The sequence below is a fragment of the Rhinatrema bivittatum genome, chromosome 1, assembly GCF_901001135.1.
Source record: "Rhinatrema bivittatum chromosome 1, aRhiBiv1.1, whole genome shotgun sequence".
NCBI classification, from domain to species: domain Eukaryota; kingdom Metazoa; phylum Chordata; class Amphibia; order Gymnophiona; family Rhinatrematidae; genus Rhinatrema; species Rhinatrema bivittatum.
The window spans coordinates 143,138,464-143,154,592 of NC_042615.1; the positions used below are offsets into that span (position 1 = coordinate 143,138,464).

General features: G+C 47.0%; 1 protein-coding gene across 4 annotated transcripts in view; it reads right to left on the minus strand.

Moving 5' to 3' along the window:
• The window catches only part of SPATA18 (spermatogenesis associated 18), a 274,302-nt gene that overhangs the window by 197,015 nt on the left and 61,158 nt on the right, over positions 1–16,129 (minus strand). For all 4 annotated transcript variants that reach the window (XM_029587820.1, XM_029587806.1, XM_029587829.1 and 1 more), the window contains exon 4: positions 14,046–14,164. In XM_029587820.1, coding sequence (XP_029443680.1) covers positions 14,046–14,164 — 119 coding nt within the window. The remainder of the gene's footprint in view (positions 1–14,045; positions 14,165–16,129) is intronic.

A 16,129-nucleotide genomic window follows, 5' to 3' on the forward strand; every position in this document is an offset into this window, starting at 1 on the left:
CGTGCGATCGTTGCTTTGGACGCCTGGAGACCCTTCTTGGTTCCATTCCATAACACGAAGAGGTGATCTGACCTTCTAAAGTCGTTGGTAACCTCCAAATAGCGCAAAAGAGCTCGACGGACGTCCAGGCGCCTCAAGTCCTTACCTTGAGAAGACTGCAGTTCCTCTTCTGAAAAAGAAGGCAACTCTACCGTCTGGTTGACATGAAACGCTGAGACCACCTTAGGCAAGAAGGAGGGTACGGTTCGTAAAGAAACTCCTGAGGCAGAAATACGCAAAAACGGTTCTCTGCAGGAAAGAGCCTGAAGCTTCGACACCCGACGAGCCGAGGAAATGGCCACAAGAAATACCGTCTTGAGAGTCAGATCCTTCAACGAAGCCGTTTTAAGAGGCTCAAACGGGGCCGCACACATGCCACGGAGTACCAAGTTCAAGTTCCAGGAAGGACAGGGAAGCCTAACGGGAGGACGCAAGTTTCTAACACTTCGCAAAAAACGAGCCACATCTGGGTGACTCGCAAGGGAAGTCCCTTCAACCTGACCTCTCAAGCAACCCAGAGCCGCTACCTGGACTCGAAGCGAATTATATGCCAAACCCTTCTTCAGGCCATCCTGTAAGAACATAAGGATATGAGGCACGGACGAACGTCTGGGCGATATACTTAACCCGGAACACCAATCATGGAAAACCTTCCAGACCCTAGCATAAGCAAGCGTAGTGGAAGACCGACGCGCCCGAAGCAGAGTAGACACAACCGCCTCCGAATAACCTCTCTTCCTTAACTGCTTCCGCTCATAAGCCAAGCCGCCAGACAAAAGTGATCCGCCAGATCGAAAAATACCGGACCCTGACGAAGAAGATTGGGAAGATGACCCAGACGTAGCGGACCGTCCACCGCCAGATTGACGAGATCCACAAACCACGGGCGACGTGGCCATTCCAGAGCCACGAGAATCACCCGACCATGATGGGACTCTATGCATCGTAACACTTTCCCCACCAGGGGCCACGGAGGAAACACATAAAGAAGGATGTGCCGGGGCCACTAGCGCATCCACCCCTTCCGACGCGTGCTCTCTTCTTCGGCTAAAGAAACGCGCCGCTTTCGCATTTTGTTGAGTCGCCATCAGGTCCAATCGCGGGGTCCCCCAACGCCGAGTGATGAGACACATCACCTCTGTCGAGAGCTCCCATTCTCCTGGATCGAGGTGCTGCCGACTGAGGTAATCCGCCTGAACGATGTCCACGCCGGCAATGTGGGTGGCCGCGAGGCGCAACACGTTTTGTTCCGCCCAGTCCATCAACAACGCCGCCTCTGTCGCTACCGCTCGACTTTTTGTGCCTCCTTGCCGATTTATGTACGCCACTGTGGTCGCATTGTCCAACAGAATTCTTACCGGTTGGCCGCGCACCATTGGCAGGAGGCGACGCAAGGCCAGATGTACCGCTCTGGTCTCCAATCGATTGATGGACTAAGTGGACTGGAGCACTGACCAGGTGCCCTGGACTGCTCGGGACTGGCAAACCGCCCCCCAGCCGGAAAGGCTGGCATCCATCGTCACCACAATCCAAGATGGAGGTTCCAAGTCCACTCCCTGTAGGAGATTGTCCGGAGTTAGCCACCAGGAGAGACTTGAACAGGCCGGCTCCATCAAGGGCAATTCCATCCCGTAATCCTCTGATCTGGGATCCCAACGAGATAGAAGCGCTGTTTGTAATGGCCGCATATGCGCAAAAGCCCATTTTACCATCTCCATAGTAGACACCATATGACACCATATGACCAATGACTTGTAAATAATCCCAAACCGTGGGAGTCGCAAGGTCCATCAGGCGCCGCACCTGTGCCATGAGGCTGAGCATGCGATGTTGAGGAAGAAAAACCTTGCCCACCAAGGTATCGAACCGAGCGCCCAAAAACTCCAACTGTTGGGTCGGCTCGAGTCTGCTCTTCACGAAGTTGACTACCCAACCCAACGACTGAAGTTGACGCACCACCAAGGAAACCGCCTGTTTGCAGGCCGCATGCGACTTTGCCCGGATGAGCCAATCGTCGAGATAGGGATGTACAAGGACTCCTTGTCGACGGAGGGAAGCCGCGACCACTACGAGAACCTTGGTGAACACTGGCGGAGCGGTGGCCAATCCGAAGGGGAGGGCACAAAACTGGTAATGGCACCCTAACACCATGAACCTCAGGTATCTTTGATGTCGCTCCCGGATTCCGATGTGGAGATATGCCTCGGTCAGGTCCAAAGAAGCCAAATATTCTCCCTTGTGGACGGCCGCAATAACAGACCGTAGAGTCTCCATCCGAAAGCGAGGCACGCGTAACGCCTTGTTTACCCCCTTGAGATCCAGAATTGGCCGGAAGGTGCCCTCCTTTTTGGGAACCAGGAAGTATATGGAATAGAGACCGTCCTGAGCTGGTCTGGCGGGACCGGGACCACCGCCCCCAGCTCCTGTAGGTGATCGACTGTTTGAGCTATAGCCTGCTGTTTTTCCCGCAGACCGCACGGCGATATCATAAAAAGATCCCGGAGGGGACGAACAAAATCCAACTCGTAGCCGTACCGAACAACGTCGAGCACCCATTGATCCGAAGTTATTTTGACCCATTCCTCCCAGAACCGGGACAGCCGACCTCCGATAGCGGGAACGGAGGAATGGGCCTGCGCACCTTCATTGCGCGGGCTTGCTGGTAGCAAACCTTTGTGAGGAGCCTCCTCGTTGAGGCCTCCTGCCACGAAAGGAAGGAGACCAGGACTGGGTTCTCGTCGTCTGCTGCCTCTGGGGAAAGGAACCACCTCTTCCCGCATGGAAACGCCTTTGACCCCAAAAACGAGCCCTGGCATTCCCAAACGACCGAGATTGACGAGGCTTATCCTCCGGCAATTTATATACTTTGTTGTCTCCCAGGTCTTTAATGAGCTGATCTAGTTCCTCGCCGAACAGTAACTTGCCCTTAAAGGGGAAGGAACCTAATCTCGCCTTGGAGGTGGCATCCGCCGACCAACGACGGAGCCAGAGCAACCTCCTGGCCGAAACCGCCGACGACATAATGCGAGCTGAAGTGCGCAACAAATCATATAAGGCATCCGCTGTATAAGCGACCGCAGCTTCCACACAATTGGCTTGCTCTGCCTCGCCCGGAGGAAGCTCCTGCATGGTCAGCAACTGCTGGACCAATCGCAAGTTGGCCCTCTGCACAAGGCTGCTGCATGCCGCCGCCCGGACACCCAGGGCCGCCACGTCAAAGATGCGCTTCAACAAGACCTCCAGCTTACGATCCTGGAGATCTTTCAAAGCTATACCACCCGTAACAGGGATAGTCGTATGCTTAACCACAGCCGTGACAGCCGAATCCACCGCAGGTGTCTTCAAAAGATCCAGGGATTCCTTAGGCAAGGGATATAGCTTTTCCATCGCTCGAGTCACCCGCAGGGAAGCCTCTGGCAGCTCCCTCTCCTTTGAAACAATCTGCAAAACTTTGTGATGGAAAGGAAAAGTCTGAGGGGGGGCCCGAAGTCCCGCCATAGCGATATCCCCTGTAGAAGTGTCCGCCTCCTGGGGCGGTGCCGTCAGCTCTAGCTCTTGCAGGACATGGAGAATAAGGGAGCTTAACTCCTCCTTGCCGAATAAACGTAGCACTTGGGGGTCATCCCCCTCTACGGACACCTGTTCGTCCGCCATCAGCGAATCCGAAGCCCCCGTAAGATCCGGAGCGGCTTCTGCGTCTCCCGTGTCCTCAGCCCCCCCCCCCCCGCGCGGGCGGGGGACATTAGCCCCGGAGGGCCCCACGCCCAGTGGCCTCCCCTGGGGCAAGGAAGTTTTGGGGACCTTCGGGGGAGAAGGAGCTTCCGCCTCCCAGCCAGACTCAGCCTGCAAAAAACTTTGTGCATTAAAAGCACAAAATCTGAGGAAAATGGCACTGACCTCTTTAAATTCTTTTTCCTGGATCCTGAGAGAGTAGGGGCTTGAGGGCTCCCCAAACCGGGCGGGGAGCGCGAGCTCTGCTCGCTAGGGGAGGGAGGAGGGGAGATTTCCTCCTCCGATACCTCCGATTCTGCCTGCCTCGTGGCCAAGATGGCCGCCGCACTCCTCCCCGAGGGAGGAGGGGCCGGGGAACGGCTGTCAGAAGCGCCTCGATGCCGCGGTGGAGAGGGAAGAGGAGAGCCGCTGCGGGCAGCGCTCGACCCCCGAGAGGGTCCCTCGCCCCCGGGAAGGCATCGGGGACAGAGGCCCTCTCGGGAGAGTCGCACCCCCGCCCCCCCACAGGCCTCGCAGGCCGAAGATCGCGGTATCGCGGGAAGGAAGATGGAGCCGCACGAAAAAGGCGCCAAAAATGAAGGTGAATAAAAAATTCAGCAGCACAGCGCGCCGGGTGACCTAGCCACCCCCTCCGGAGTCCGTAGAGTCTCTGGCAGGCCGGGGTTGAAACGGAGCTCACTGCCTGTCCCCAACAGGCCTTAAGTGGCTCAAACAATTTAAAAACCCTTTTTTTTTTTTTTGAACCCCCTTCAGGGCTGGGACCCCTGGAATTGGGGGGAGGGTGACCGGCCCACCGGTAAGCTCTCCCCCAGCCTCAAGGATCGTCTATTCCGGGAACTGCAGAGGGCACTGCCCTCTGTGCCTGCCCCACACTGAGCTCCAAACTGCGCTGCGCCAAGACAAACACCACCACAGACAGACAAAAGCAAGAAAGGAAAGGAACTAAATGATCTTGTCCCTCTTTTTTCTGTTGGGGGTGGGAAGAAGAAAAGGCCATGCCGCCGATGTTGCCAGCTTCCACTCACGCTGCTGCTGTTCCTGCCCGGCTGGAACGGCAGCAATGGTAGAAGAAGAATATGTACATCTCGCTGCGATGAAGGAGAGGGAAGAAAGCACTACTGGGCAGTGGGACACCAGGGCACACCTGCCGGTGCTTGGCGACACACTGGTGTGTCCCAACACACTGGTTGAGAATCGCTGCTATGGAGAATAAATGGTGACTCCACGAGTCACTGGTAGAGTGGTTATTGAGAGATGTCTTGAAAGTACTCAGGGAGAGCAACCAAGTGATTGGGCTCTGCTCTGAGGTTTCTTGGTTCCATAGGAGAGTGGGCTCTCCTGTATGACCTCCAAAAGGTGGAAGAAAGAGGAATCTAACCCAGAAACTGGGGATAGGATTGCCTTTTACAAGTCTGCCACCAGTGAGTAATTAAGAGTGAGAGAATAAGAGGATTCTCCAATTTTTCTTTTGGAGCTAAGAGACGGAGACCTTTTGGGAAGACAGTGGGATCCTAGGGTGTGGAAAGTGGCTTAAGAAACACAAGGAACTGTGTTTGCCTTTTTGTGATGTTTGAATTTAAGAAACTGTTTCCTGCCTTGATTTTGTATTTTCAATTGTCTCCATTTCAGTAGGCTGGCTTTTTTATTCTCTTCAGTCAAACCTACTTTTGTTTGAAATATAACACTTGACCTGTTTGTTTTGTTTTGGGTTTTTTTTTAGAGTGACCCCTTTTAGGTTCCTATAGGTTCATCCTATCCCCATCACAGAATCTGTGTCTCTAACCCTGCAGCGAGTGGGTCAGTGCTTAGTAGGGCTTTGGAAGGGTGATCCTTCTTGTACAAGTGGGGCTTACAGGTAGATTGTCCGGTAGGAATGAGACACCTTAGAAGAATAGGTGATACATGGAGTGGCATCAGTTCCCAGGAACCTTGATAGAATCTGCACTGAAAGAATGTAGAAAAGAAAATGGAGCCAGCAGCTTGCCTTCATGTGGAACCACCTAAAATTGTAAGTGAAGGGAAACTAAAACAGTTGGAAGATCAGATGGAACAGAAGCTGTATGCAGCCCTGGTGCCACTAGATGGCATGCCACTACTATATTTTCTAATGTTCAGCTGTAAATGGCCTTACGTTTACTGCTAGGTTTTATACTTGCTAAGTAAGAATGTTCTCTTACAAGGGTTCATTCTAAGTTACTCAAAAGAGAATGGCTAGTAGGGGGAGGTCCCTAGGTAGCCTATCCCTTAGAGGGTGGATAGATTGGGATTTCTTTTAAAAGGTTAAAAGTTTATCCTATTCCAGAATCTATGGTTAGTTAGGACAACCCCACAGGTGGTATGTTTTGTGTGTGAGTAGCAAGCATGAACTTGGACCAGTGGTTGAAGGCATTGTGCTTGGTATAAATATGAGTATTTGGCCTGTGAAAGGGGCCAGTTACTGAGGAAGGAACTCATGGAGTAAGAGTGTCTGGAGGCTCCAGGGCCAGAGCACAAGGGTAAGAGAGGAGAACAACTGATACTTCGCACAGAAGCACTACAAGGAGTGTGACTGTGGAATACAAAGGTGAAAAATGAAACAAATGTGGAATGAAAGATCCTCAGAGGACTCCCATCAACTCTTCTGGATTAGAGAAGTGCTGCAGAATTCAAAGTGCGGTGTGAAGAAAGAGAAGAGGTTTTGAGCTTGGACATTTTTCTGAGGAAATGTGGTGGGGAGGTTGGTTGGGCCAAGGGAAGAGCCATCTGCTAGCTATTTCATCACAGGACTCAAGACTAGCACTGTCTCCAATGGGCTGGGTGATAGAGGCCACTTTATCTGAAGCTGCTCCTGAAGTGGGATTCTGAAATCCAAACAGCTTTTGAAGTTTGAGTAGATATGTGAGACTTCTGTGTTTGAAGGAGACTTCATCCAGGACCTCACCTTAGGTTCTTAATAGAGAAAGGGAAACTGTGTGAAAAGAAGTGAGAAGAGTGCGTTTGATAAGTGGGCTCCCTGTGAAGGTTTGAGAAAACCAGAATTTTTGTGAAGGTGAACCAAGTCCTAGGTGTTGGGAGTAACCTCTTCACAAACTGACCACAGGGAAGGTGAGCCGGGGTCCTCTAAGATTCAGAGAGTAGCCTTACAGCCAAAGGTGTAACATTTAAGGAAGTATACAATTTTGGGGACAGTGTTTTGTGATGTGAACAAGCTGACAAGCTATGTGACTATCAGTATGGAATGTAGACTTAATTTTGATCTATTCTGGTTGCCATTCTAATCAATGTATTTGATTTGGAGCACAAGAGATGTGTGGACATTGGGATTATTTTCAAAAGTCCTCGGCCTAGTTTGGCCTTACAAGAAGATCTGTTCTCAGCCCACCCTTGAGAGACAGTGCAGCCCACCATGGGAGAATTACCCAAATACTTCCCAGGGCTGGGAAGATGACCTTTTGGCAAAAGAGAAACATGTACTTGAGAGTCAGCATACTGAATCCATTTCAAAAGACAAAATTAGTTGCACCTGTAGCATGGGAAGTAGCAAGTGGGGTGCACTTGGGGGTTGCAGAAGGCTCTCAACTGAGTAGAGAGCAAATTGCCTGAGTCTGCGAGCACACTATTAGATTTCAGTGGGCATGGAGCTCCAAGTGCTGTAAAGGTTGGTACAGCGTTGAGTAGTAATCAAGACTCTGGGAATATTAGCTCAGAAGAACTAAGCAGAGCTACAGACACAACTGTAGTAGGGCCAAAACAATCTTTAGTGAAGGAAGCCAGTTCTCCATTATCAGAGCCAGCCATAGTCACTGAAACTGTAGAACTGATCAAACTGGAACTAGTTACAATTCTTGAACCTGGACAGGAAATCCATCTGAAGCCTGTACCTAAAGTATGTTGTGGTTTGAACCACGGATCATCATTAGATGATGTCAGAATGTGTGAGGGGAATGTTACCTGAAAGACAGTCAGAACTCCTGGTCAAACTACTGATACTAAGATGGAAGGTGGATTAAATCATGGAAATGAGTCTGTGAAGAGCATTTGGAATCGAAGTGGTGGCTATGTACAAGCCTCCCTTGTAAAAAGAGGAGAAAAAGGTATACACTTCACAAGTTGTGATCTCATATAATTCATACCAACGGATTACTGTAGAAAATCAGTAGCTGGAGCCAGGGAAACCAACCATCCATGCATATCTGGTGTAGCTCTATAGAGCAGAAAGAGAAGTAAGGAAGAAGGTCAGGGACTTTTGGGGCTGTAAGTACCCGTCTGTTCCAAAATGGGCAATAGAAGTAATTGAAAGGAACTGTGACAACTGGATACACCAAACAGCAGTGGAGAGAGGGCATGAAGATCCAAAATTTGCTCTTATAATGCAATCACTTGTAGACACCCTCTAGATCTCCACTCTCCAGTTTGTTCCTACCTCAGACAGTGGGTTGGGATTCAGGAAGGAGGTAGGAGTTTGCAGACCATTCTTTGCAGGCACCTCCAGTGAGGCTGCCTGGATTGGTCAGCCAGCCTTCTTAAAAACAGACTGAGCACAGAGAGGAGCGTGGGTATTTTGTATTGGTATTTTGAGAAATAGTAGAGTGGTGCAGTAGTCCACAAATTAGGCCCAACAGCCTGATCCAACAGAAGAGACATTTTCCCTTGCCAGTATCCACCAGGACTGGAAAGGAGTGTTTTGTAAAAGTAGAAGGAAAGAGTTTTTGTGAGAGCTGTTTGAGGGATTTTTTTTTTTTTTTAGTCTTTCTTTTTTTAAGCCTGGTCCTACACAAGAGAATTATCATCCCTACCTGTCACGCCCATACAGTAAAATCCATGGGAGAACTGGCGCTCCGAGGCGAGCGTCCGCTCTCCCAACGCGCACTCAGGCACCTCTCCTGGGCGCGCGATTCAGTATTTAAATTAGGGCCTGCGCTAATAAGGAGGCGCTAGGGACACTAGCGCGTCCCTAGTGCCTCCTTATTGGCAGAAGCGGCAGCTGTCAGCGGGTCTGACAGCTGACGCTTAATTTTACTGGCGTCGGCTGTCGAACCCGCTGACAGCCACGGGTTCGGAACACGGATGCCAGCAAAATTGAGCGTCCGTTTTCCAACTCGCGGGCAGATTTATTTTTTTTTAAGAAGATTTTTTTGGGAGGGGGGCCTCCAACTTAATATCGCTATGATATTAAGTCGGAGGGTGTACAGAAAAGCAGTTTTTTCTGCTTGTCTGTACACTTGCCCGGTGCCGTCTGAAATTAACTCCTGTCTTTGCATGAGATGAACGCTATTAGTTTCGGGGGGGGGGGGGGGGGGGGGGAGTTGGCCATGCATTTTCTACGCGCTATTACTACCCCTTACTAGAGATGTGAATCGGAACCAGAATCGGATCAGATATCAGTTCCGATTCACATCTCTACCCCTTACTGTATAAGGGGTAATAACAGCGCGTCAAAAACGCGCAGCCAAACGGGGTCTAACGGTGCGCTCGGCCGAGCACACCGTTCTGTATTGGCCTGTGTGGGAGATAAGGATGAGATGTGATCCCTTTCTGATCAGCTAAGGAGGGATAATAGTGATCTGACAATGAAGAAGGGAGAAGCAATAATGAGTTTTCAGAAGTTTTGTTCCTATGTTTTGGGAGGAAATATTGCCAACAGAAGTTTGGACATTTTTATTGGCGGGGGGGGGGGGGGGGGGGGGCAGGACTTCTAACACCAGAGGTCCAGAGCTAACATATAGGAGAGATAAAGAAAGAGATAAGAAGAACCAAGTCCCCACTAGGAGCCCACATTCTACCACTAAAGGAGTTTTGGGGGTTTTTTTTACCTAGTGCTTGCCACCTAAAGGACACTGACTCAACTGAGTGGGATTGGGAAGAGAAATACAAGAGGACTGTTATTTTGTGAAAAGATCAACTGGAGATTTTTGTTACTAATTGGACTTGAAGTATGTTGGTTTCAGTAAATATCGTTTTGGAACACCCCACCAGAGTGTCCAGTGTCTTCATTAAGCTTCAGATGTACCCTAGAGCAAGGACATCACAATAGTGAGTACAACTGAGAGACTGAGAGATTGTGTATGGTGCCCACCCCATGAGCCTTTGGCCCTGGAGGTTGAATCTTCCTCCCCACCAGAAAGAATCCCTGTGGAATGTGTGGATCGAGAATGGAAAAAGAGAGAGCTGGTAAAGAGTACCCCAGGGAAAATTGTGTGCCCATGCATTCTGGATGACCACTGAAAAAGGGATTAAATGCTTTTTCAACAAGTGTTAACTGAAATTAAGAGAGCCTGGCTTGTGGGAAGGCAAGTATGAATGCACTGTGTGGTTTGGCAATGAGAAATATGCCAGAGTCGCCAGGAAGTTGGAAGCTGGCACTGTGGTATAGAAGCTAGAATCTAACCATTACATTTCAACATCTGCTCCTGGGTTTTAATGAACTGTTCCTGTTTAAGAGGAAGTGTCATTGTCCCTGTTTTAGACAGGCCTTTGAGGAGGGACCTGAGGGATATCTGGAATGAAGCCAGCCTGCCCAGTTGAATCTAGAGTCCTCAAAATCAAATATGGCCTGCGTTTGCTTCCTTACAGATGCAATTTGCTATATTATGGTGGAAGAGACTGAGGTGTAGTTAAGGCTGGTGAAAACTTTGATTTTTGAGACTGATTTGTTATTGTCTTGATTGATCACAAGTATCTTACATTTGTAAATTAATGGAATACAAATATAATGTCAATAATAAAACTATTATTACAAAAGTAATCATATAGAGTTAAAAATATAAAAGACTAACATTTTCCTTAGTAATCCTAAACCAAATCAAACCAAAATAAAACATCTTAACCATTAAAACCCTTACTTACAATGATCTAAATAAAAACAGTAGACTAAAACAAGATGGTATACTTAATAGTTGACAATATATTAACAAAAAACTAGAACATTCAGGTGGTGGAAAAGTCTCTATAGATGGCAGCAAAAGGAGCCAAGAATAAAGAGCAGACATTGAAAAGACAAAAAAGGAGAGGATATTGATATGGCTATTACTATATAAATAGTCTTATGAATCTAAAATTAATAAGTTGTCTAACAAAGAACAAAGTCGATGAAGAACACACAGAAAGATTTGAACAATATGAGAGGCTTGTCCTGAGAAATTCAGTGAAGAATCCAGTCATATATCCAGAATGGTAATGGTATCTTTAAGTTGAATGGGATTTCCTACCTTCTGGTTCTTTTAGACCTGTCCGCAGCTTTCGACACGGTTAAACACGCAACTCTTTTAGAACGACTAGCAAGCATAGGCATCAAAGGTTCTGCACTTAGCTGATTCAAGTCCTTCTTATGCAACAGGTTCTTTAAAGTTAGGATAAATAATAAAGAATCTTAACCCGTCCTCTCTGACCAGGGAGTCCCCCAAGGATCCTCCCTCTCACCCACTCTCTTCAACATCTACCTGCTCCCGCTCAGTCAATTACTCACAAATCTAAAGTTAACCCACTACCTCTATGCAGACGATGTTCAAATTCTCATCCCGATTACAGAATCCCTTCACAAAACCATGACCCACTGGAATGACTGCCTTCAGTCAATTAAGCGCCTACTCTCCAGCCTTAACCTAGTCCTCAATTCCAACAAAACGGAGATGCTCATCATCTCTCAAGACCACAATCACGCCCTCCTCAACCCACCAAGCTCTTCTCAACCAACATCCCTAAACCCTAACCTATCACCATTTATTAGGGACCTAGGAGCCTGGCTGGACAACCAGCTAAACCTAAAAAAATTTATAAACATCACCACAAAGGAGTGCTTTTACAAATTGCAAGTCCTCAGAAAGCTAAAACCACTCCTTCACTTCAATGTCTTCCAACTGGTGCTACAATCCATCATTCTATCTAAGATCGATTATTGTAACTCCCTACTGCTCGGACTCCCTGCCAACACCATCAAACCTCTACAGATGGTTCAGAACGCCGCCACTAGAATCCTCACCAGCTCCAATAAAAGAGAACACATCACCCCCATCCTCCGTTCCCTACATTGGCTGCCCATCAAATACAGGATCCTCTTTAAAGTTCTCACAATTATACATAAAGCGACGCACAACCTCTCTCCCCTCAAATTAAGCATTCAATTGAAACCACACACCTCTTCCAGACCCATCAGAAGTGCATACAAAGGCACAGTGTATGCCCCCCCCCCAGCGAAAACAGCACTAAGGAAGCGGGCCCTATCTACAGCAGATCCCCCATCACTGGAATTCGCTCCCCCCGGATCTACGACTTGAACCATGCCCCTTGGCTTTCAAAAAAAAACTAAAAACTTGGCTTTTCATCCAAGCCTTCCCGGACACCTAACCTTGGCCTGGGTTTAATATCAGTCTTGTGGCCTGGGCTCAATATCAGTCTTGCCCTGTCCGCATCTTACTCACACCTATCTTTGGACCTTGGTTTAACAAAAGTCTTATTCAGTTCCTCATGTACACTCACCCATTGTAATTGTGCATACTATAATCCAATTTACGTAACTTTACCAGTACACGATACCCTCTTCTTTCAATTGTATAAACTCTCCCATCAAGTTCCCTGTCCCAGTCTCCTGGACCATATCATATCATAGACTGTTCAGTTTAAGTTCCTTGTACCAGTTCTTGCATTCACTTGTTATTATGTGCTAGCTGTATCAGTTCTTGTATTCACTTGTTTCATGTACTACCTTTGAGCGAAGTTGTAGTTTCTTGTAAACCGGGGTGATCTATATCACATACAGGAACTTCGGTATATAAAAGTTACAAATAAATAAATAAATTTCACCAATAATAGGAAAATGAAACTGTTTTCTGACAAACCACATGGCTTCAGAATTTGTAGGGTTGATTTATCGTTTAAATGTTGTTAACCAGTCAACTACCATGGTTAAATAGTTGTTAAGGTTAGTGAGAGGATCTGTTAGTGAAAATTCAAAACTGACAAAAATCTAAAAGTCATCAGCATATATATAGCTGGAAATGCCAAGACTCTGTATGATGGTTGCCAGGGGTGCATAATACAGAATAAAAAGAATGGGTGATAATACTGAACCATGAGGAACACCGTAGTGAAGATGGCTTTCTGAAGAAGTAACTGAGTGGCATTATACGACATTTATCCAAAAGATTAACTTCTGTGTTGAGAGCTGTAAGAACGTTCTCTGTACTGAATCCTCTTCTGTAACCAGACTATCTTGAGTGTAGTATAAAAATATTTTCTAGAAAACCTGAAAGTTGAATCTGAACAACCTTCTCTATTTTGAATAGAGCTGGCAGACTAGCGATCGGGCAATAGTTTTCCAGTATACCTTGACTGAGATTTTGTTTTTTTAAGGACAGGTTGAACCATTGCCCTTTTTATTTTTTTGGGAAGCATACCAAGCTCTAGACTGGTATGGATGTCCATGAGTGGGGAAAGCATGCAAAGTTCAGAACTCTTTAAGATTTTAAAAAGCAGGGGATCCACCTCTCAATGTCTTGAGCTCTAACAAACTTTGCACAAAACTATTGTATAGAATCTGAACTATGTATAGATGTGCACTGTACTAACTCAACCAATTTATCCACTCCCAAGTCACAAGGATCCTTAAACTCTCTGACACCTACATCACCCCTATGTTTTAAAAAGAGCACTGTGCTTTGTTATATTATTGTACTTTATCAAGAGTTGTTTTGTGCTCCCAATGTATACTATAGCTACTTTGCAGCCTTTGAAATGTCCACTCTTCTGCAGCCAATGTAACTAAAACTTGCTGTAACACGCTTTGATCCCTCCAGTTTGAAAATCGTGATAGAAACAAACAATAATAAAGATGATTATTAAAATGCAGTTTGTCAACCTCAACGCAAGCTGCATTATTTAATTTACATAGTAATGAGCTGCTCTGAATGCATTTGTATTAACATATCCGCATTGCACCAGGTTTGCTGCATTACAGATAACACACAGAATTGCAAATATCTGAGTGTTAAAGCTTTTACAATGCAGTAATGTGTTAACACAGCTAAGTAAATGACCCCCCCCCCCATGTGTGAAATCTGCATAATACACCCCAGAAAGTAAGGATTTGTCTGACTACATTTCAGAATTTAGGATACTGTGATGTTAAGGACACTTCAAAGTCTCCATTCGATCTTATCCAGCTTAGTTAAGAAAAAAAAAAAATTTGCAGAATTTATGATATTATTAAGAATCAATAATTTTCACATCTGAAACAAATGCATTTGTCAAGTGTTTTATATAAAACTACCCTGCTGTCAAGACAATACACAGCCTCTTACTCTTGTTTCACCCTGTCCAGTTCTAATCGGGTTGAAGCCAGTTGTGACTCTATCATACTCATCTCCTGTTCCTGGGTACTAGTCAACTCTCGCAACTTCTTTTCTTTTTCCAGAGATTCCTGCAATGAAATATGGTAAGAGTCAAAACATGTTGCATCATGTACAATTGTATCAACCATATCCAGGGGGCCTGAATATTTGAAAAGAGGCTGCTAAGAAAAAAAAAACCACTGGTTGATTTTTTTTTTAAGAGACTGCAAATGTTATTTCACTCGAAACAAATCCAGTTTGTCAGTATCTGTTATGATTACAATCCACTGTTTTCAATGTTTATATAAACATTTCTGGTAATAATTTCTTGGTTATAAGCACATCAGTAAAAGAAAGCCCTGTGATTTATTTTCATGCAGGGTTTTTCTGATGTTACACAGTATACGGTTTCTAAGGTAAAATTATTTTTACCTGATAATTTTCTCTCTGAGTCTTGCCAGATTGGTCCTTACACAAAGAAAATTAGGTCTTACCTCCGATAATTTTCGTTCCTGTAGTACCAAGGATCAGTCCAGACTCCTGGGTTTTGCATCCACACCAGCAGATGGAGACAGAGCCAAACTTGTCAGGCTCCGTATATATACCAGGGTGCCACCCACAGCCTGTCAGTATAACGTAATGTCAAAGCAGAAAGCCCTGAACTGAAAACTAACTAAATACCGGAATAACAACCGGAGAACCCTGAGCTCACTGTCCCCAATGAGAGACCTGCTCCAGAAACAGAAATACAAACAGATAACAACTGAACTGCATGAAAAGTCCCCCAACATCCTCACATATGGAAAACACAGCGGACTCTCCGAGACTGAAGAGAGCATTGAGGGCGGGACTCTGGACTGATCCTTGGTACTGCAGGAACGAAAATTATCAGAGGTAAGACCTAATTTTCTTTTCCCTGAATGTACCGGACCAGTCCAGACTCCTGGGATGTACCAGAGCTGAGACTACTTGGGATGGGATCCAGAGAGGCCCGCTCTTAAAACGCCAGCTCCAAAGTTGCCTTCCCTTGAGCCCTGGACATCCAGGCTATAATGACGTGCAAAAGTATGCAATGATTTCCAAGTTGCAGCCCTGCAGATCTCCTGCGGCGAAATCTGCATACACTCTGCCCAGGAAACCGCCTGGGAACGCGTCGAATGGGCCTTGAGACCCTGTGGTAGAGGCCTTCCACTGAGTAGATATGAGGAACCTATGGCCTCCTTCAACCAAGGAGAAATGGTGGCCTTGGAGGCCATATGGCCCCTTCTTGGACCCTGACAAAGTACAAAGAGGTGATCCGATAAACGAAAGTCATTAGTGACTTCCAAGTATCGGAGCAGCGTTCTACGCACATCCAATTTCTTCAGATCCCTCGAAACAGGATCTGCCCCAGTGATATCCGAAAAGGAGGCAAGATCCACTGACTGATTCAAATGAAATAAAGAGACCACTTTCGGAAGGAACGAGGGAACCGTGCGCAGAGAGACTCCTGCTTCAGAGAACCGCAAAAAAGGCTTCCTACAGGACAAGGCCTGAAGCTCTGACACCCTTCTAGCGGACGCGATTGTCACCAAGAAAACAGTCTTCAATGTAAGGTCCTTGAGAGTCGACCTTTTTAAAGGCTCAAAAGGAGGAGCACACGGGGCCTTGAGAACCACATTCAAGTTCCAGGAAGGACACGGAACCTTCAAGGGCGGTCGCAACTGATTCGCCCCCTTCAAAAACCGGACCACATCGGGATGCGCTGCCAGGGGTCTCCCTTCGAGAAACCCCCGAAATCACCCAGGAGCAGCTACGTCTACTCTCAAAGAACCACAGGATAGACATTTAGTTAAACCATCTTGTAGAAAGGCCAAAAAGGCAGAAACAGATGCCTGGGTAGAGGGGATCGAACGCTCCACGCACCAAGAATCGAAGACCTTCCACACTCGTACATACGCTAAGGAAGTCGACTTCTTCCGCGATCACAACAAAGTAGAAACCACCGCGTCCGAATAGCCTTTGCTCTTTAAATGGTGCCTTTCAAAAGCCATGCCGCTAGACAAAAGCGATCT